The sequence below is a fragment of the Bos taurus genome, chromosome 10 (assembly GCF_002263795.3).
Source record: "Bos taurus isolate L1 Dominette 01449 registration number 42190680 breed Hereford chromosome 10, ARS-UCD2.0, whole genome shotgun sequence".
In the NCBI taxonomy this organism is placed as follows: Eukaryota; Metazoa; Chordata; class Mammalia; order Artiodactyla; family Bovidae; genus Bos; species Bos taurus.
In genome coordinates, this window is record NC_037337.1 from 30005749 (window position 1) to 30029529 (window position 23781).

The 23781-nt window shown below is 40.8% G+C and overlaps 1 protein-coding gene across 6 annotated transcripts in view; it reads right to left on the reverse strand.

The window, feature by feature from the left end:
• SCG5 (secretogranin V) overlaps positions 1–23781 on the reverse strand; it is a 59078-nt gene that overhangs the window by 2387 nt on the left and 32910 nt on the right. For 2 of the 6 annotated variants that reach the window (XM_005211476.5, XM_059890289.1), the window contains 3 exons: positions 18910–19059; positions 14189–14301; positions 7572–7625 (listed from right to left, as the gene is read on the reverse strand). In XM_005211476.5, coding sequence (XP_005211533.1) covers positions 7572–7625; positions 14189–14301; positions 18910–19059 — 317 coding nt within the window. The remainder of the gene's footprint in view (positions 1–7571; positions 7626–14188; positions 14302–18909; positions 19060–23781) is intronic. The other 4 variants (XM_059890290.1, NM_001045998.2, XM_059890291.1 and 1 more) reach the window with 3 other exon arrangements.

Here is a 23781-nt window from a genome sequence, read left to right on the forward strand (position 1 = left end):
AAAATGTTCTTCCACATTCTGATAGGTAAAAGTATGAATGATGAAAGGCCCAAGGCCCAACTTATCCTGCAAAAATGCATCACAAACAAGCTGAGAATTACAAAGTATGCAATGTTCTCATTGATCTGAAAAGTGCTATGTCACCAAATAACAGTACTTTGCTGGGAAGCATCTTTGAAACATTTTTAAAAACTACTTTTTTATATTAGGAATTGTCAACTAGAATGGCCTGGCTTAACCCAGAGAATCATTTCAGAATCTCTGGCTAGGTGGAGCTCGTATGGACTGAAAAAGTATATTCAGTACTACAATTTTTTTTTTCTTAGTAAAAATATATTCTGAAATTTCTAACATATTTAAAAGGATATGAAATATTCATTTAAAAATATTTTTTCTAAGCTATGTTCTTCAATATGATTTTTGAGCATTTAAAAAAATTTGATATTGACATATAGCTGATTAACAATGTTGTGATAGTTTCATGTGGTGAGCAAAGGGACTCAGTCATACATATACATGTATCCCTTCATGACAGTCATGTTTATCAAATACAGAAATATAGGGTTGACAAACTCTTTAAGATAAGTAGCAGATCTCAAATATTAACAAGATACCTCCTAAGAATTAAAAATTTGTTGCCATTTAAAAGGTCATTTATTGACCTTTTCTTCTTGAAGCAACTAGGAATTCAACTGGAATTTGAGCAAATTTAGAAAGCTACATAAAACCACCCAAGGCTCTATTGTAATTCTGGGGAGAAGCCTTCCTGGTAAGGGACTGTCATGAGAGCAAGTCCTTCTGCCCAGACCTAGGCCGCAACAAATGAAGCAGGGAATGAAGGAACTGAATTAATGAGGAAGTAAAAGGAGCAATCACTTGAACTTCTTTTATAAATGTCTGAGTACTGAATCCTACATACAAGGTTAATAATAACGATGATGTGTGTGCATGCTCAGTTTCTCAGTTGTGTCTGACTTTTTGGTGACCCCATGGACTGTAGCCTGCTAGGCTCCTCTGTTCATGGGGTCCCAGGCAAGAATACTGGAGTGGGTTGCCATTTCCTCCTTCAGGGGATCTCCCTGACCCAGGGATCGAATCCTCGTCTCCTGCATCAGCAGGCATATTCTTTACCACTGAGCCACCAGGGAAGCCCAATAGTGATGGTACTTGGTTTTAAATACCTTCTGAAGAACTCAAGGCACTTAGATATTTACCTTCTCTCTTGGGTGAGAGACTCGCTAGGTCACACAGTTGCTATTTCACAACTGATAGAACCACTGGGATTGGACCCCTGCCTCTGATGACCTCTGGAAACCCAAAGCAGATGCTGTGCTTCACTGGAGAAAGCCCTGATTTTTCACAATAGCAAGCCCATAATTTCTTCATATTGATTTGCATACTGGAGGGAGCCGTCAAAGTCATGAATCAAGATGGGAACATAATCTGAGGTCTGATGACAGGGAAGGTAAGTTCTGTTTCTCCTCCAGACCTGAGAGGCCCCTGGTTTATGGCATGAGCATGGATCTTTGAAGATGTCTGAAAATAGGAAGAACTTGATACCTCTGAGTCAAAACGACCCTATTTTCATAAATTCTCAGCCTTTCCTATGTGGAGTAAGATGAAGCCAAAGTAAAATCCTTTATAACATGTGTCCTAGCCAAATTGAGTTTTGGTCATCACTGGTCTCATACCAAAATGACCTAGATCATGACCTACAGTCATTAACCAAGGCAGGCCAAGAGGAATAGTGAGCCAGGCAGTAGAGACAATTAAAGCTTCATGCTAAGACACCCATTTCAGTATGGTCACTGTTCTTATTTGGAAATGTCCTTATTGCACTATGGGGAGACATACAAGCCATCTTACTGGTAAATTATGTGTATTCTGAACTCCTGGAATATAATTTCTTGATGTTCTCTCAAGACCACATTACACCCTTCAGACCTTCCCTGCCACCATCTACCACTGAAAACTGTAATCATCCAAGAAAAATCTCTGAAAAACCCCATTAACTCTCTGAACATCTGTTTCCAAAGCAAAGCTTTGCTTCTTGAATAGAAAACTGGTCATGGGTCTTCTGTATTTTGTCAGGCAGCACAGGGGCTTGGAACTTTCCATTTTGGGGGCCTGAGGAATTCATGCTGAGTCCAGAAAACCTATACCTCTTCAAGCATTCTGACTAGATTTGGCAAAACTATTCAGAAAGGCCACAATGACTACTGTCCAAACTCCCCAATTTTGCCAGGATCCAGGTACTTCCTATTCTAAATAAATAGTCATTGGCCTTGCGTGTATGGTTTGGTTTGTATATTTTAACTAAGATGGTTACTATCTGGCAGCATTTTATTATGGAACAAGCAGACTTTAACTTTTAAAATCTGATTAAAAAAAAAAAAAAAAAGCAGGTGGGACTTCCCTGGTGGCCCAGTGATTGAGACTCCATGCTGCCAATGTTGTAGGCAGAAGCAGGTTGTGGGAGGGGCACAGGTTCAATGCCCGGTGGGGGAACTAAGATCCCACATGCTGTTCAATGCTGCCAAAATTCTGCCTCTAAATGGCAGGTGGCCCGGCACTTTTGTCTAAAAAGGCACCAACCACCGGCCACTTGTTCAGTCTCAATACCATCAACTACACTGGAAGCCCAAAGTCAAGTGACATCAGCTTTACAAGAGGAATCACTGTAGTGGCTAAGTGAACAGCACCTTGGGCAGCCCTGGGATGGTGAATAACTAACCCTGCAAATTCCAGTCAGTAAACAAATGAAATGGATCTAGTGGATTTTTACATCAATCTGGCTGGACCAAGAAAAAACAGCATGCAGAAGGAATGAGATTTGTTCATGTCATCTTTTGCCCCGACATTTCTTCAAAATTATTGCCTGGAGCAGGCAGTTCAACACTTCCTGGTTCTTGGTTCCAGTTTTTATGTAACTGATGCAGATGGATTTGTGGGCAGTTTCCCCCAGTGGCCTATAGATCCTTTGAGGAAGGACATATACTCCTGTACTCCCCACATCCCTATCTACATCCACGGGTGGGATGCAACTGACTTTTTGTGAGTGCAATGATGGTGGTGGATTTGCCACAAAACTTACTGTGCCAGATGAATAACCAAAAAGGACCTTCTGTATAGCACAGGGAACTCTGCTCAGTGTTATGTGGCAGCCTAGATGGGAGGGGAGTTTGGGGAAGAACGGATACATGTATATGTATGGCTGAGTCCCTTTGCTGTCCACCTGAAACAATCACAACATTGTATAGTAATGCCTGTACTCCAAAACAAAATAAGTTTAAAGTTAAAAAAAAAAAAATTAAGCTTGTCCAGTGGGAAAGAATGGGGGAAGGGATAGTTAGGGAGTTTGGGAAGGTCATGTACACACTGCTATATTTAAAATGAATAATAACAAACTTTAAACGATACAATAGACCAGTTAGACCTAATTGATATCTATAGGACATTTCATCCCAAAACAATGAATTTCACCTTTTTCTCAAGCGCACATGGAACCTTCTCCAGGATAGATCACATCCTGGGCCATAAAGCTAGCCTTGGTAAATTCAAAAAAATAGAAATCATTCCAAGCATCTTTTCTGACCACAATGCAGTAAGATTAGATCTCAATTACAGGAGAAAAACTATTAAAAATTCCAACATATGGAGGCTGAACAACACGCTGCTGAATAACCAACAAATCACAGAAGAAATCAAAAAAGAAAATCAAAATTTGCATAGAAACAAATGAAAATGAAAACACAACAACCCAAAACCTGTGGGACACAGTAAAAGCAGTCCTAAGGGGAAAGTTCATAGCAATACAGGCACACCTCAAGAAACAAGAAAAAAGTCAAATAAACAACCTAACTCTACACCTAAAGCAACTAGAAAAGGAAGAAATGAAGAACCCCAGGGTTAGTAGAAGGAAAGAAATCTTAAAAATTAGAGCAGAAATAAATGCAAAAGAAACAAAAGAGACCATAGCAAAAATCAACAAAGCCAAAAGCTGGTTCTTTGAAAGGATAAATAAAATTGACAAACCAATAGCCAGACTCATCAAGAAACAAAGGGAGAAAAATCAAATCAATAAAATTAGAAACGAAAATGGAGAGATCACAACAGACAACACAGAAATACAAAGGATCATAAGAGACTATTATCAACAATTATATGCCAATAAAATGGACAACGAGGAAGAAATGGACAAATTCTTAGAAAAGTACAACTTTCCAAAACTCGACCAGGAAGAAATAGAAAACCTTAACAGACCCATCACAAGCACGGAAATTGAAACTGTAATCAAAAATCTTCCAGCAAACAAAAGCCCAGGTCCAGACGGCTTCACAGCTGAATTCTACCAAAAATTTAGAGAAGAGCTAACACCTATCCTGCTCAAATTCTTCCAGAAAATTGCAGAGGAAGGTAAACTTCCAAACTCATTCTATGAGGCCACCATCACCCTAATACCAAAACCTGACAAAGATCCCACAAAAAAAGAAAACTACAGGCCAATATCACTGATGAACATAGATGCAAAAATCCTAAACAAAATTCTAGCAATCAGAATCCAACAACACATTAAAAAGATCATACACCATGACCAAGTGGGCTTTATCCCAGGGATGCAAGGATTCTTCAATATCCGCAAATCAATCAATGTAATACACCACATTAACAAATTGAAAAACAAAAACCATATGATTATCTCAATAGATGCAGAGAAAGCCTTTGACAAAATTCAACACCCATTTATGATAAAAACTCTCCAGAAAGCAGGAATAGAAGGAACATATCTCAACATAATAAAAGCTATATATGACAAACCCACAGCAAACATTATCCTCAATGGTGAAAAATTGAAAGCATTTCCTCTAAAGTCAGGAACAAGACAAGGGTGCCCACTTTCACCATTACTATTCAACATAGTTTTGGAAGTTTTGGCCACAGCAATCAGAGCAGAAAAAGAAATAAAAGGAGTCCAAATTGGAAAAGAAGAAGTAAAACTCTCACTATTTGCAGATGACATGATCCTCTACATAGAAAACCCTAAAGACTCCACCAGAAAATTACTAGAACTAATCAATGATTATAGTAAAGTTGCAGGATATAAAATCAACACACAGAAATCCCTTGCATTCCTATACACTAATAATGAGAAAACAGAAAGAGAAATTAAGGAAACAATTCCATTCACCATTGCAACGAAAAGAATAAAATACTTAGGAATATATCTACCTAAAGAAACTAAAGACCTATATATAGAAAACTATAAAACACTGGTGAAAGAAATCAAAGAGGACACTAATAGATGGAGAAATATACCATGTTCATGGATTGGAAGAATCAATATAGTGAAAATGAGTATACTACCCAAAGCAATTTATAGATTCAATGCAATCCCTATCAAGCTACCAACACTATTCTTCACAGAGCTAGAACAAATAATTTCACAATTTGTATGGAAATACAAAAAACCTCGAATAGCCAAAGCGATCTTGAGAAAGAAAAATGGAACTGGAGGAATCAACCTACCTGACTTCAGGCTCTACTACAAAGCCACAGTTATCAAGACAGTATGGTACTGGCACAAAGACAGAAATATAGATCAATGGAACAAAATAGAAAGCCCAGAGATAAATCCACGCACATATGGACACCTAATCTTTGACAAAGGAGGCAAGAATATACAATGGATTAAAGACAATCTCTTTAACAAGTGGTGCTGGGAAATCTGGTCAACCACCTGTAAAAGAATGAAACTAGAACACTTTCTAACACCATATACAAAAATAAACTCAAAATGGATTAAAGATCTCAACGTAAGACCAGAAACTATAAAACTCCTAGAGGAGAACATAGGCAAAACACTCTCTGACATACATCACAGCAGGATCCTCTATGACCCACCTCCCAGAATATTGGAAATAAAAGCAAAAATAAACAAATGGGACCTAATTAAACTTAAAAGCTTCTGCACATCAAAGGAAACTATCAGCAAGGTGAAAAGACAGCCTTCAGAATGGGAGAAAATAATAGCAAATGAAGCAACCGACAAACAACTAATCTCAAAAATATACAAGCAACTCCTCCAGCTCAACTCCAGAAAAATAAATGACCCAATCAAAAAATGGGCCAAAGATCTAAATAGACATTTCTCCAAAGAAGACATACAGATGGCTAACAAACACATGAAAAGATGCTCAACATCACTCATTATCAGAGAAATGCAAATCAAAACCACTATGAGGTACCATTTCACACCAGTCAGAATGGCTGCGATCCAAAAGTCTACAAATAATAAATGCTGGAGAGGGTGTGGAGAAAAGGGAACCCTCTTAACACTGTTGGTGGGAATGCAAACTAGTCCAGCCACTATGGAGAACAGTGTGGAGATTCCTTAAAAAACTGGAAATAGAACTGCCTTATGATCCAGCAATCCCACTGCTGGGCATACACACTGAGGAAACCAGAAGGGAAAGAGACACGTGTACCCCAATGTTCATCGCAGCACTGTTTATAATAGCCAGGACATGGAAGCAACCTAGATGTCCATCAGCAGATGAATGGATAAGAAAGCTGTGGTACATATACACAATGGAGTATTACTCAGCCGTTAAAAAGAATACATTTGAATCAGTTCTAATGAGGTGGATGAAACTGGAGCCTATTATACAGAGTGAAGTAAGCCAGAAAGAAAAACACCAATACAGTATACTAACGCATATATATGGAATTTAGAAAGATGGTAACGATAACCCTGTATACGAGACAGCAAAAGAGACACTGATGTATAGAACAGTCTTATGGACTCTGTGGGAGAGGGAGAGGGTGGGAAGATTTGGGAGAATGGCATTGAAACATGTGAAATGTCATGTATGAAACGAGATGCCAGTCCAGGTTCAATGCACGATGCTGGATGCTTGGGGCTGGTGCACTGGGATGACCCAGAGGGATGGTATGGGGAGGGAGGAGGGAGGAGGGTCCAGGATGGGGAACACATGTACACCTGTGGTGGATTCATTTTGATATTTGGCAAAACTAATACAATTATGTAAGGTTTAAAAATAAAATAAAATTAGTTAAAAAAAATAAATAAAATGAATAATAATAATAATTAAAAAATAAAATAAAAAATAAATTCCAGAATGACCAACAAGGACCTACTGCACAGCACATGGAACTCAGCTCAATGTTATGTGGCAGCCTGTATGGGAGGGGAGTTTCGGGCAGAATGGAATCATGTATGTGTATGGCTGAGTCCCTCTGCTGTCTACCTGACACTATCACATACTGTACAGTAATGGCTATACTCTGATACAAAATAACCATATTGAAAAAGAACTTGGTATGCCACTAAAAATTACATGCTACAGCCTGGAGAAGACATCACAGAAGCCAAGGGCAGACTTTCTAGGCACAGTTATCACTAGGAACCACTGTTCAGCCTCGCCCTCATGCAGGACCGTACATGAAAGGGCTCTGCTACTTTCTGTTACCGCCCGAGGGTAACAGCCTGTCAACTGCCCCGCTCAGAAAGCTCTAGGCATCCCCCAGCCTCACAGCCAGTCAGACGTTACCCTCCGCTTGCGTCTCTGTCCTCCCTTCATCTTCTCATAAAGGAGCTTCTTGTTCTGGAGTTGAGAGAAAAGAAAACAAATGCAGAAGTATGGATCACATTTGGTCAATGGCTATTATATCCTCGGTGTGTCCCCCTGGATATTTGCATACACATATTTTAGAAACAAAACCAGATGAAAGGAGTGTTGTGTCAGAAAGATAGACCACAAGAGAAAAGCCGGTGTTGTGCAGCTTTTAATAAAGTTCTCTGTGATGCCCCAAGGCACACCCATGTCATCAACAATCATATAAATCAGAAAATACGACATTCTAACACACAAGGGGCACTGGAGACCCATCTCCTCACTTTGAACAGCCTTTGTTTAAAACAAACAATTTTATCTTATTTTACTTTAGTGTCTAACTCCCTTTTTATGAGCTGTACACATAAACTGTTCTCTAGAGGAGTGTCTGACTATTAGCAACAATCCTCTATGTAAATAAACGAGACATCTGACTTCTGCAACCCTTCCTCTTGTGGCTTGAGTCAGTGCCCCCAGTCAAGACAATCGGAAAACCATTTGGTCTATAACATTTTTAATAGAGTGAACCTTTTAAAAACTGCCAAAAATCTTCTTGGCAGAAGAAAAGCTATGTTGTTGAGAGGGGTGCAGGACAGGCTCTGTTACCACAGTTTGTATAAGTGTTTCCACATATTTCTGGATTTCAAACACACAGTGGATTTAAATGAGCTCTAGAATATCACATGCACGTTGAATATATTTCCCTTCTATTGGGATTATAAGAGACAGGACACTTAACCTGAAGAGAGAATGGGAAATGGGGAACTGGGGGCTTTCTCAAGTTGTTTACTTTTTTCAAAATTTTTTTTCCATCAGAAGGGAGATAACATATAAAAGAGGTGATTCATCTTACTCTAAAATACCCTGACATTGATTTTTTAAAAGAAGAAGATGACAGAGTTCTGGTAAGGAACAAGTTTATACAACCCTTGTATCTTCTGAGCTGTTTGGATATCAAGTTATTCTTTTTTTTCATGGTAGATTTGGGAATGAAAATGACAAATACCAAGAACGAGGTCATAGTTTTCATGTTCATTAAAATCTACTCCACCCACAATTTACAATGTGTATCTCTTGCCCAACCTCAACTATGCACAGAGGCCGTGCCAGAGTGTCAAGGAGCCTCCACAGCCCCAAAGATCGGTCCTGGCCACAGCCTAAATCTCATGCTCACTTGGAGAACTGATGAGTTTCATCTCAGAAGGGAGAAAAGTGCAGATCATTCACTCGAGGAATGAGGGTATTGCTGTGAGGCTCATTCCTCTGTCTGTGCTTGCCTTTCTGTAGATGGAACAATTCCTGGTGACAGAGAAAGTCCTGGGAATTCATGCCAAAGCTGGGGACAGGGGTTGGGAGATAGAGGGCCAGGAAAGAGGCTCTGTGCATCACTGGGATCAGTTGCCTGAGCAGGAGGGAGGGCACAGGGCCCTCGAGCTAGTACCATGGGGTGGGACAGCCAATCAGCCATGGTCAAGGTCCTCTGCCACCAGCAGGGTAAAGACAGCAGCATCTTAGTTACTCCCCTTTAGAAGGCCAGGGTTATACTCATAAGGGCCTTCATTCAAAGAGAAAAGGAAAGATACTGCAAGCCTTCCTCTCAAAGATGGTCCCTGTATTTCCCTAAGAGTGCAGATGAGGGTGAGCCAGATGCTTTCCTACCCCTGCGTGCCAGTGACCTTGGCATTCCTGATTAGCCCTGCTATTGTATGGATTTGAAGGCAGGGATTGACAGGTCTCCAGTGGGCGAAAGAAGTACACAAAGCCAATGCAAAGAGACCAGCCCCCCTCCTGACACCCATTCCCTGTAGATAGGGTGGGGAGGGGGAGCACTGAGCCTGTTTTCCATGTGAGCAGCAGGTCTGAGTTCACAAAGAGGGCTTTCCATTGTGCCATCAAGATTTTGGACAACTGCCTAGATCTTGGTTTCAAATTCCATTCCTAAATGGAACCAGGGAGGCTTCTTGGAGAAATGTCTGATTCCAGAGCTAGGGCAGGGAAAGTACAAGGATGAATGAAGTTGGGATATCTAATTGGGCCAGAAAGTAAGGAAGTACTCAAAAAGTGATGAGACACCGTGAAAGGAAAGAAAAGCCAGCCTGCAGAGACTCCCACTGGTTAAATCTAGGACAATTTGAACAGCAAAATAAATAATAATAGGAAACAATGAATCTATACTGATAAAAAAAATTTTTTTTTAATGGGGAACAGGGGAAACTCTTGCTTAGAATAGAATGCCAACCAAGAAATGCCAAAGAATAGTAAGGTTTTTAAATAAATCACCATTTTAAAACTACCATAGTTATCATTATTCTGGTGAGTGCCATCAATGGATACTAAAACTGTTAGTTGAAACTTTAATGGGGACAGAATATTTATACAGTCTTGAAGTAAATCCCCACAGATTAATTATTAATTTCAAAGGGGAAAATAGTAACTTTACACTGGAGAAACCTGGCAGACACCACTTTGCCCAAGGGAAACACTAAGAAGAACATATCAGAAAGGCATAGCTCATGACTAATGACATGGAAACATGAGAGAAACCCAAACTGAAGAGCATCTGACTCTTCAGACACAATGAGGGCGTGAAAGACAAAGAAAGGCAGAGGGTCCTGTGTCTCATTTCTCCCATGGCTCAGGTTCAAGGCTCAGTACAGCTGCATCCGGTTAAGTAGGAGCCTCTAGTCACCCAAGCTGCTGGTGAAAAGATGTGAAAAGCACTTGGAAAGGAGAAACATGTGCTTTTCAAGACAACTTCTTCCTAAGTGAGTAACACTCAGTAACGAACGTGTGAAGGAGGGGTTGGCTGACACCTATGGTAGCCAGCCTTTTTCTACGGCAGCTCCAGGTGACATACCATCGGAAAGAACCAGTTGTAGACAAGACTCGATAGAACCACCGTACAGGACACACTCTGAGTGCTGAGCCATGGAGAGAAAAGGAATTTACCCATTTTTTAGAGAACTCCTAGAGTCCAGTGTTCTGGTTCAAATCTCAGTTCTGTCAATGATCAGCTCCATGGGGTTAGGCAGACCTTTTAAACTCCCTCTTCCTGCATCCCTGCTTAGTCGCTTCAGTCGTGTCTGACTCTTTGCAACCCCATGGACTGTAGCCTACCAGGCTCCTTTGTCCATGGGATTTTCCAGGCAAGAATACTGGAGTGGGTTGCCATTTCCTTCTCCAGGAGATCTTCCCAACCCAGGGACTGCGCCTGGGTCTCCCGCATTGTAGACAGACGCTTTACCGTCTGAGCCACCAGGGAAGTCTCTAAGCCTGTATTTTCTCATCTGTAAAATGAGCATGATAGGGAAGGGCAGATAGAATGAAATAAGTCACATAAAGTATTTGGCACTGTCTGGCACAGAGTATGTGCTCAACAAATATGACTATTTGCTGTCTTATTATAAAATACAATGACTATTATCATCTTTGTGTTGGACATGACTGAGTGACTGAACTGAACTGAACACCTAATGCAGGGCCTGGAAGTTATATGATGTGTATTTAATAAATGTGTCTGGATGCATTAACAGAGAGAAATGCAGGAAATTAGACAGATGCTGATATTTATGTGAATCACTACTCAAGACTCAGCTGAGCTCCAGCTCAGCTCAAACACAGGGAAACATTACCAGCAAAAAAAAAAGGAATCAGGATCTTGTGCTAGCTCTCTTGTGAAAGATGATCCCTTTGCTAATTTACAGGACGGTGGAGCTTGAGACCCTCATTCTTTATGAATGCTAAGGAAAGCTTGGGGACCCCAGCTTAGAAAAGCAAGACATACTCAATTCACACTTCCACATGAGGTGGAACCCATGCTTAACTGCTAGGTGGTAATGAGAAAATAAATGAAGGAAACAAGTTTAAACAGACACATAATTACAAATGAGGAAGGTGTGTGAACATTGCTCCTGGTCATTGATCTGTAATAGTCCTAAACTTCCAGTCTTTAGCTCTGATGTAGACAATGAGTAGCAGTGACTCAAAGGAAAGAAATCAGTATAGAAAAGAGGCAAAAACAATGAGATGGTGGCTGACTTCATACTGGAGTGCTGGGAGTGAGTGGAACATGATGAGAGAAATCTGTAAAGATTTTCAAGAAGAGGGGAGGAACGTTGGCAAGAGAGAAGTTTCCCTCTCTCACATCCTCACTCAGACTGGTCTCTGTCTTCCCCTTGCACCTTCCCCTCATCTCCAGACTGGCGGTCATGCAAGGTAGATGTGTCACCGTAGAATTCAGCGCTGCCCTTCTTAGCACCTTCGGCATCGTCAGTGGTTACTGTACAATTGGCCATGTGAGTCCTCAGTCCTGGGTCTCCCTTGACTATTCTCTTCCATCTCCCCCAGTCACTGCACCTGGTAGAGCTTGATCAGGAAGCTGAATCATGCTGAGATGGGTTCATTTTATTTGCATGCAATTTATCCCAAGTTGGTTAGCTCCTTGAGACCAATATCATGTCAATGACTACTGTATATCGTGCACCGAGCACAGTACCTGGAACACAGCAGGCTCTGTCCAGGCCCTTGCTTCTGATAGGTGGCACTTCTGCCCATCTCTTGCAGATTCCTTCCTAGTGCTCCTCTGTGATCTACTCTTTCCTACTCTTCCTCTGCTCCTTTCTTTCACCCCTACTTCCCTCTCTTCTTCCTTTCTTTTAAAAAAAATTTCCTCAGAGGAAACGCTCATACCATCCATTTCTTACAAACCTGACATAGCTCTTTTTACCTTCTCATGCTATATTTATGCCATATACCAAATCTAGTCAGTTCCCTAGTTCCCTTTGAAATGTCCTGGATTCTTATTGCTTCAGTGAGATTCACTTAAATTCTCTGTGTTCACAGCCTTCATAACTAGAATTATCTCCTTTATTTTTTTCCCACCTTTAGTTTCTTCTCTCTACATCTCCTCCTTCCATATGCCACCAGAATAACTTTTATAGAACACTTGCCTCTTATTCAAGAACCTATAGATGGTTGCCTATGTAATTCAACATGTTTAAACCCTGCTAGTAGGCTTCAGGATGGCTCTACAAATTCTCCCTAACATAACCGCTCATGAAAAAGAAGAGAAATAGAATAATGCATATTAGAGGAAGCAAAATTAACTTAGAGGGCATCGTTGCTTTGTTATTTTAAGACAGGAAACTTGCATATTGATAGGAGAGGGAATCAAACTCAGTGCTTGGATGATGGAAAAAATGGAAGTGGTCATTAATGAGGAGGGACCTCTCTCTCTCTCTAAAACAATGTAAAAAGGAAGAGAGAGAGTGTAGTTCTGAGACCACAGTATTCCCAGTAAAGTAGGTAGCAAGTTGGCTGCCAGTGATGGAGACCTATAGCTTTAGATAGGCTTAGGCAGTTAGGAGTATCTGCTCATTCCTCATTCACTCACTCCTACAGGTGTGTTGACCACTTCTGTATACGTGAACTAACCCTCTTTAGTAGTGTTCCACTTTGCTCACAAGGCTTCTGCATTTGATTACGTCATCCAAACCACAGGAAAATAGATTTATCCCCATTCAATTGTAATCTTGTTCGATTCATTATTCCAGCCAGTTGGGATCTTCTTGAATCCCAACTCTGTCATTCAATGCTCTCCCTTCCAACTTTGTGTCTTTCTTTGAGAATCTGATAAGCATATGCTCTATAGCTTTTATTACAAACATTTATAAAAATGTGGAGTGGGATATCACTAAGACATAGGATACATGTGAAACTGCTCTCCCTCTCGACATGACTCTTTAATAAGCTCCCTTTTGGTGATGTTTTCCTGCCTGGGTTGTATCTCTCCACCTCTTCCAACAGGATATCATGAAAGAGCTCATCAAATACTTTGCTAAAGTCCAAAACCACCATGCTCACTTCATTTCCCTCATCAAGCTGGCAAGTAAATGAATAATGCTGGCAAGTGGAAGAATACAATTAGATTGACAAAACTTGTTTTTAGCAAACATATGCCAAATGGTCATGATTTCTCTTTCCAAGTGCATATAAACAATTTCCTTAACTGGCAGTTATAGGTTCTTGCCATTGATGGCAAGTTCACTGCCACATATTTTGGAATTTTTCTTCTCTTTCCATAAAGCAGAATTGTATGTCTGTTTCTCAGTTTCTGGCATGGTTTTCCTTTAGTTCTGCAGAGAGCACCTCTCTCAGTCTAGGGGAAAAAACCTGCAAATTTTCTTAGTATCCTTTTTTTTTAAAACAGAAGTTTCATATACATCCTGTAAGAGGTGCATGAAACACTGGTGAGATTTTAGGATGTGTTATGACACAGCCTATGGAGCAGACCACAGTAGAACCCTCTTGAGATAAGAGCTGATGAGATTGGTTCAGGTCACTGACTCTTCAAATGGGTTGGTATATTGTGCTCTAGGCAGTGAGTGTGGTTTGGAATTAAAAGTCCCTCTCAACTAGAGATTTCTGGGAAAAAAAAAAAAATCAGAGTCTAAACAATTTTCCTTCTCTCTCCCCACCCATATTGTTTTTCTCTCCCACCAGTACCTTCAGAGTACCAGAGTATATGACCTACTAGCAATTAAGATTGGACTTACCCACTTGCCCAAGCCTGGATAGTCATGTTCTGGATCAAAAAGGTGCTGGTGTAACTGGAATTCTCGACTGAACTCTGCTGTGTCAGGGGTGTTTTCTAGACATCCATCATCTACTGCAAACAACAAAAGGTTTTTGAGGAACAGCCAAGTATCTATTGTTATTCTAAGAGTTAATTTATTAAAAACAACTAGACATCCAAAGGTCAGAATGTATTCACATCAGTCATTCTAAATCAATATACTTCTGGGATTTGCTCATCCCAGATTCCCATTCCTCTCCTACCCATGTCAGAGAATGGTTGGCTGCTCACCAAACCCACTTCCCATTCCCCGTCGGCACATGGCTAATTTCCCAGCCTTGCTATGCAATCAGGTGGAGTCATATGCCTGGATTTGTGCTGATGGAATGTGGGCAGAAGTGATGTATTCCACCTCCAAGCCTGGTCCATAAAAACCCTCTAGAGGACCCCCTCTCTCGCTCTCCCAAGCCCACCCTCACCCCCAGCATCTGTTGGTCTGCTTGCTACACGTTGCCGACCAGGGCAACTGTGGATGTCAAGTGTAAAGATGAAAGATGACAGTCTGGGTTGCTGAACCATCCACCTCCACAACACCCTCACCCACCTCTGGCAGGACTTCACACAAATAAGAAATAAGCTTCTTTTGTGTTAAGCCAGTGTTATTTTTTGTCTGTCATAACAGCAATTATTTCCTTTACTGATATACTTCCATTCCACATGACTTACTCTGTTTTCTCTTGGGTGGCTCTTTAGAAATGATTTTGGCTTCTTGGAGAAAGTCCATTATATAAGAAAAATAATTATTAGACAGAACTTGATGGTGTGTGTTGTAGTGGTAACTGGGTAAGTCTGGAGTCAGAAACATAGACCTGAGCTCAGGGTTCAAATCTTAGCTCATGATTGATAGATGGGTTTAGTTCCTTGGGAGAGTTAACTTAGCCTAAGTCCATTTATTCACCTATGAGATGGGAATAATCAAATCCTTACCTTTGAGAGTAGCTATGGAGAATAGAGATGATCATATAGACAGCATCTGGCACATAATAGGTTTCCTCTATGTTTTAGTTTCCTTCTCACCATCTCTCTTTAAATGACAGTTCATATTATCAGTGCTCTTTGAAATAAAGCATGTCTTCCATTCAAACACAGAAAAAGGTTATCCCTCTTGACTGCTGCTTTTACCTAAGCCCCGTCATTACAAGTCACAGTGCTCTGAAATGGAGTCCTTTTTTTCCTGTCTCTAATGTGCTTTATAGACAACAGCTTTAGGGGAGGGGAGGTTGGGAGGGTGGTTTGTGCAGGACTAGGGAAATGAAAATGGCACGCCACTCCAGTATTCTTGCCTGGAGAATCCCATGGACAGAGGAGCCTAGCAGGCTACAGTCCATGGGGTTGCAAGAGTCAGACACGACTTAGCAACTAAACTACTACTAACTAGGGAAATGAACGGAGAAGGCAATGGCACCCCACTCCAGTACTCTTGCCTGGAAAATCCCATGGATGGAGGAGCCTGGTAGGCTATAGTCCATGGGGTCGCTAAGAGTTGGACACGACTGAGCAACTTCCCTTTCACTATTCACTTTCATGCTTTGGAGAAGGAAATGGCAACCCACTCCAGTGTTCTTGCCTGGACAATCCCAGGGACGGGGGAGCCTGGTGGGCTTCCGTCTATGGGGTTGCACAGAGTCGGACACAACTGAAGCGACTTAGCAGCAGCAGCAGCAGGGAAATGAAAGAGACTTCCTTTCAAAGGGAGAGTGAAGCATCAAAGTCAATGCTAAAAGCGGTCTAACGCAATCAGGCAGGTAGTCTGGTCTCTTGAGAGCGCTCTGACGCCTATCAGCAGCTTTCAGCATCCAGTATCTCAGTCCTTAGCAGCATGAAGCTTGTGAGGAAAGCACTAGCATTTGGAAAAGACCCTAATGTGACTCTAACATGGCTCCCCACTTCTCACTGAACTGGTTATCTGATTTCTTCATCTAGAGCAATTAACATGGAGGAAAGGGAGAGCAAAGCAAAAGAGGTCAGGCAGTCTGCACATGGCAGCTTTACAACCTCTTCCTAATTGTTTCTCAGGTACCTCTGAGTGGGCCCAAACTGAGATGCAGAGATAGAGCCCTGTGGCTCTGGGAACCCAAGGTGTCTGGAGCCTGAAAATGCTCCCTGGAATTCACATCCCTGAAGACTAGGACAGACTGTGAGTTCTGTTTGCTGCTCTACCGGGCTGAGTGAGCCATGATTCAGAGGTGAGTGTGGCTTGGGGAGGGAAGTGAAGGTTATTCTTGGATGGTTGGATTATGCGGTGTCATGATTCTCAATGAGGCATGTCTCAAGCAATTTCTTACAAAAAATGGCTAAATTTAGCAAGTGAGGTTTTTGTAGAATGCAGATTATGATAGAACAAAGAAGGAGAAGTATGTTAGCTTAATGAAAAGGCAGGGAGGGAAGGGGAAGATAACGGCAGACAAGAAAGGGCCTGGGAGCTAGGTTTTTATCCAACTCTTTCAGGCAGCCAGGATTGCTCCATCTCAGAGCTCCTAAGAGCTACTGATTAGGGCTTGATTACATAGATCTCTATATTACTTGTTTCAAGGATTAGCTAGGACTACACTGAATGTTTTTTTAAGGCACTGACTATGTCTTCATTTTACAGATGAAGAAACTGAGGCCCAAGGAGGTAAACTGACAGACTGTAATGAGGACTAGATGGCAGATCTGTTGGCGCAAACTCTGCCTCTCTTTCCGTTCTCCTCTAACAGCAGTTCTCCAAATTTCAGGATCCTCCAGAATCACAGGAAAGGCCGCTTAGAATACAGATTTCTGCCTCCTACCCCCAGGGTTTCTGTTTCAGTGGACAGAGGAGCCTGCTGGGCTCCCTACAGTTCATGGGGTCACAAAGAGTTGGACACAACTAAGCAACTAACATTTTACTTTTTTATTTTTTACCCCCAGGGTTTCTAAATCAATAGCTCTGGAATAGAGGTGAACATCTGCATTTCAAATAAGTCTCCAGGTAACGCTGATACTGCCAGGGCTACATTTTAAGAACTATTGTCCGATATGATATTGAATCAGTTTAACCAAATCCCCATGGAGACTGTTATTCTTCAGACTCCAAAGTGGTCTTTCTTCCTGCTCATCCAAAGCCTCACAATCAAGTGAAAAGTGGCTGAATCACTGGTTCTGTGCAGTCATTTAGGTTTTCCTATCCTGGGCCGGCATCCCCACACTGGCTTGGCCATGTCCAACTATTTTGGTTGTCCCATCCCAGGATGGAGGCTCTGTCCCCCATGGGAAACAAAGACCTTACCGTAAATGAAAAGAGGACTATCTTTCAGAGGGATCGTCTTTCGAAGAGAGCCTGTATTGTGTTCAAGAAAAGCTGAGGTACCAACACTGGCAGAATTTTCAGAGCAAGGCAGTGTGTCTTAGTGGTTGGGTCCATGGTCCTGAATCAGATAGACCCAAGTTTGAGTCTTGGCTCAGCTACTTGTTACATGAATAACCTTGAGCAAGCTATTTCGGAAGCTTCAGGTTCATTATATGTAAAGTAAGGATGATAAATACTAAGTGTAGTGTTCGTCATTCAGTCGTATCCGACTGTTTGCGACCCCATGTAGCCCGCCAGGTTCCTCTGTCCGTGGAATTCTCCAGGCAAGAATACTGGAGTGGGCTGCTTTTTCCTTCTCCAGGGATCTTCCCGACCTAGGGATCGAACCCAGGCCTCCTGCACTGCAGGTAGATTCTTTACCATCTGAGCCATCAGGGAAGCCCAATAAATACTGACATTATTATTATTGGGCTGGAGGGAAAAGACTACTCTGGTTGCTTACCAGTGGCAAAGCTATTTACAATCTGGATGATATTTAACCAGTCCTCACTCTGTGTGAGGTGATGTGCCAAGTGCTTAACATGGATAATTTCATTTAACTCCCCAGTAACCCCCATTTTGCAAATAAGGAAGCTGAGATGCAAGTAGTTTATTAACTTGTTCGAGGTCACATCTCCTGACCAGGGGTTTGAATTCAGGTAGTCCTCTGTCTAGAGCAACTCCTCTGAACCAGCAAAATAAGCTGCTCAAAGCCCAGCATAAGTGAAGCTCACTCACCATTCATCCTCTTTGGCACTGGCGGGTAGAAAATTGGGAGCAATACATGAACAGCAAGGAAGGTTTCAACCTACTTCCTTAACCAACGTACCCTCCTGGGTCCCCTCTCTCTCATGCCACCCCCAAACTCCCAAAGAAATATTTCAGGATAGATGCTCACTGGTTACAACACAGTTGGAATGTCAATTGTCACGAGAAGTGAGGAAAACAAATGGACATGGATCATCCACAAAGGAAACAAGTTCCAAAGTGGGCAGCAACTGTATCAAAGAAGAGAGGAAAAAAGAGAAAACCCTCTCTTTTATTAAAAAGTGAAGCACATGCAGAAAAGAGCATCAGTTCCCAAAGAGGGAGAGAGAAGATGAAGCCTTGGCAGGAGAGTCCTCTGCAGGTATATCTGAACACCAGAACTCACCAAGAGTTCTAGAATCAATTTCCTTTTCCAATCCACCTACAAATAAATTCACAGGGGCTCATGGGACTAGAAATACTATTTCTCCAAACATATGTGGCCAACGTTAGCATTTTTAATTTCCTCCAAAAGCTCCTACCTTTCACAGGAACCCAGGAGCATGCCCACTAATGCCCACTACCTGTTTTTCCAACGGGACAGGGGTTTGGAGGGTCTGGGTAGCCCTGGTCCTCACTGAAGTCCTTAGGAATGTTGTCACCGGTCAACTCTGCTACGATGTTTGGGATGTTGCCAAAGGGACCCAAGTGTTGCAGACCTTCATGAGCTCCACCTGCCAGGAAATCAAAAGTAGATCATTTCAGGGCAATGCCATTCATTTCAACTACTATTTATTCAGGCATACCATACAAGCAAAGTACTGTGTTCTATGCTGTGGAGAGAGAAAAGGAAATACAATAGTTCCTGCCCCTTAGGGGGTTAAAATTTTCATTGTGGAAACAGGCACAAACTGCACAAAGATCATTTCCACTCAGGGCACACTATATATGTGCTATGCTGGACATGTTAAAATACAGTACTTGGAACAGAGGAAAGGGAGAGTTCCATTAGGCTGAGAGGACGGGAGGACTTTTGGACAAGTTGGAGCTTGAGTGGCACTGACACAGAAGGGCTGGGCTTTGCAAGTTGGGCACGGGGCTCAGGGAAGAGAAAAGGGTGCAACTGGCATCCAGATAAAAGAACAGGCTAAATGACAACCAATTACCAATAGAAGGGAGATGAAGAAAAAAATATTTGACTTTCTCCCATTCTAGATCAACCACTTAAAATTGGGTGTATTTATTTCAATTTTTTCTTCCCTGTGCATCTTTTTCTATCCATTTGTTTATTTTTCATTTACTATTAAAGCATGTGGCTGCACAGTCTCTATCCCCATGATTATAAATGACCATGTAGTCTTCAATCCAGTGATTCCACCACAACATATTAATCATTCCCCCATTGTGGGATGTTTAGTGTTTCCCAATTTGCTCTTAGGCATTTAATTTTTTCCATATTTTGGATTAGTTTTCCTCAGAAAAGATTCCCAGAAGTCAAATTACTGGGTCAAAGGCTATAAATATTTTTATGACTCTTTATATTATATTGCCAAACTGTTTTCCAGAAAGGAGGTACCAATTTATAAAATATCAACAAAATCTGAGAATTCTATATTTATACATCTTAACCAGTATTGGGTTTTACAAAAATAAAGTTTTATGTTTTCTTTGCTAATTTTAAAGGCTTTTAGGAAAAGTACTGTTTCCTTTTGAATGTCTTTGATTTCTAGCTCAGTCGATTTTTTTCCATGTTTGTTTACCCGATTTAATTTCTTTTCTGTGAGTTGTCTGTTTATGCTCTTGGAATTTTAGTGTTTCTCTTATCAACTTTCAAGGACATTTTACATAATAAAGGTATCAAGTCTTTGGCCATTACATTTCCTGCAAACACTTTCCATGTTGTCTGACTTGTGGATATATTTGTAATAGTTTGCTAACATACGTTTTTAAAACTTATGTAGGTTTGTTGTTGTTATCCTTCAAGATCTCCTCTCACCTTCTAAACTTACAAAACTATTGGCCCTTCACAAAGGTATTATCAGTATTTAGATATTTCAGTTTTCTATTTTTAAAATTAACTCTTTGGTACAGCCACTGTGAAAACACTGTTGAGGTTCCTGAAAAAATGAAAACCAGAACTGCCATGTGATCGAGCAATTCAACTCCTGGGTATTTATCCAAAGAAAATGAAAACACTAATTCAAAAAGATATATGCAGTCCAATATTCATTGCAGCATTATTTACAATAGCCAAGATATGAAAGCAACTGAATGAATCAACAGATGAATGGATAAAGAAGATGTGTGTGTGTATATACGTGTGTATATATATATATACACACATATATATATATATAGAGAGAGAGAACGTCAGTCAGTGGAATATTACTCAGCCATATGACAACATAGATGCACCCGGAGGGTATTAAACTAAGTGAAATCCTATATGCTCTCACCTATATATGATATCTCAGAAACAAAACAAATGAAAAAAATAACAAAATAGAAACAGATTCAGATACAGAGAGCAAACTAATAGTTGCCAGAGGGGAATGGGGGTGGCAAGGGGTTGAATGAAAGTAGAGGAAGGGAATCACACAGACTGCAGTTATAAAATAAGTCAAAGGTATGCAATATACAGCACACAGAATAGTCAATAGCATTGTAATCAATTTGTATGGCATGTAATCTATGAAGATATGGAATCACTAGGTTGTGCACCTGAAACTAATATAATATTGCAAGTCAACTATACTTCCAAAAAAAGAAAAAAGTTAACTCTGGTATATATACACTGTGTGTTTTAGGGCATGTAAAATAATTAACCAATTACCCTATCAGCACTTGCTCAGTGATTCTGTCCTTCTCTACATATTTCATCCCTTCAACAAATATTTAGTTGCCCCGTAGATACCAAGCCTGCTCTGAACACCAAGGCACAGCAGTGAATAAGAACAAGTACGTTCATGTTGTATAACTTGCTTTACTTAAATATCCTGCTTGTGCTCCGTCTCTCAGTCATGTCTGACTCTTTGCGACCCTATGGACTGTAGCCTGCTAGGCTCCTCAGTGCGTGGGATTCTCCAGGCAGGAATACTGGAGTGGGTTGCCATTTCCTTCTCTAGGGGATTTTCCCAGCCCTGGGATCGAATTCTGTCTCCTGCACCTCTTGCATTGGAAGGCAGATTCTTTACCTCTGCACCACCCAGGAAGCCCCTTACTTAAATATAATGTATGTCAATTTCCAGACTCTTATATAACCCATAAATACCTAAATATAGCCAATTATCCAACAGTATTAATCACATTCTTTTATGACCTTATTCATATTTTATCTATCATAATCTGGTGGCTGTGTTAAAATTTATTACTACCAATAAGTGTCTGTCAGTATCTTTTATTTCTTATTGTTTCTGCTTTAGCATTTTGATGCTATGCTAATTGCTATGTCCAAGAGTATAAATTCTTCATTTTAATTGTCATTAACTGGTAAAATTAACAATTGACAAATCATATCTTGACACATATTTCTGCTATTAGCCTTGCCAGTTTCATTCTGCTGTTTTGTTCGGTGAACCTTTGATCATTTTATTTTTAAACTTTCTGTATCTCTATGAAGATTTTTCCAATTCATACTGAGGTGCCTGCCTTCAGAGACATTCTAGAAATTCACATTTATTATCTCACATTAACCCAAGAAAGACCCACAAAAATTTAGAAAGACAGACCAGTATGCTTGGTATTGATATATCTGAGGCTTTATACCATCTTGGCATTAGAGTCACCTTGGTGATTGCTATAGGGCATGCCTTCTGGTGTGTCCATACATGTCTCAACTTTTGAAAGCACCCTAGGCTTAAGTGCCAGGAATTATCCAACTTGGCTTCAGGGAGATGCATGTCTTAATGCTCCACTAGTAATTAATGAAGGAAGCAAACACAGTTTCCTTTCTGGAAGGCCTGCCAAGGCTCTGTTTACCTCTGTGCACCAGTGCCATTAGAATGAATGGCACACTTGTTAGGGAGCAACAGATGTTTAGCACCAGGCAGATATAACACAGGCTCTTTTAAAACTGCATTTAATTACATCAAATCAAGAAATACTCACTGAGCAACTATGAGAGTTAGATGGAAATTTAAAAAAAAAAATTCTATCTTTTGCACCTGGATGGGTGGAGGGGAGTTTGGGGAAGAAGGGATACATATATATGTATGGCTGAATCCCTTTGCTCTTCAACTGGAACTATCACAACATTGTTAATCGACTATACCACAGTACAAAATAAAAAAAAAAATTTTAATGCTATCCTTTGTTCTCCAAGAGCTTGAATTTTATAGATAAGAAAGTGAAAGTGTTAGTTGTTCAGCTGTGTCTGACTCTTTGTGACCCCACGGACTGTAGCTTGCCAGGCTCCTCTGTCCATGGAATTCTCTAGGCAAGAATACTAGAGTTGGTTGCCATTCCCTTGTCCAAGAAATCTTCCCAACCCAGGGATAAAACCTGGGTTGATCAAACCCAGGTCTCCCACATCTGGCAGGCAGATTCTTTACTACCTGAGCCATCAGGGAAGCCAGCCAAGAAAACTAACCACGTATAGAAAATAACTAGAAAATTATATACTTGAGTATACAATCCAATGCTAGTTAACTGGTTCAGTATAATGTTTAGATTATGCTGTTCTATTTTGCGCCTGAAACCAAGTCAATCAAACTGTTAGGATGCCATGGATACTATCTGATCCATTTGTCTCTAAAAACCAAACATATTTTAAAATTATTATTCAGTCAGCTTAAAAAAATATTTCTTGAGTATATATGACCATCAAGACATGGACTAGAGGGTCAATGATGAACCAGGTAAATATGACCCCTGCTCTTACAGAGTCTACAGTTTTGTAAGGGATACATAATGAAACACACATTTAATGATACAAGTGAACTTACTTACAAAACAGAAGTAGACTCACACACATGGAAAACAAACTAACAGTGACCAAGAGGGAGAGCAGGAGGAGGGGAGAGAGGAATTAGGAATTTGGGATTAACACATACGCACTACAGTATGTAAAATAGGTACACCACGAGGACCTACTCTATAGCACAAGAAACTATGCTCAATATTTTGTAATAACCTGTAATAGAAAGGAATCTGAAAAAGTGTGTGCGTGTGTGTGTGTGTATATATATATATATACATGCTGCTCCTAAGTCGCTTCAGTCGTGTCTGACTCTGTGCGACCCCATAGACGGAAGCCCACCAGGCTCCCCCGTCCCTGGGATTCTCCAGGCAAGAACACTGGAGTGGGTTGCCATTTCCTTCTCCAATGCATGAAAGTGAAAAGTGAAAGCGAAGTTGCTCAGTCGTGTCCGACTCTTTGAGACCCCATGGACTGCAGCCTACCAGGCTCCTCCGTCCATGGGATTTTCCAGGCAAGAGTACTGGAGTGGGGTGCCATT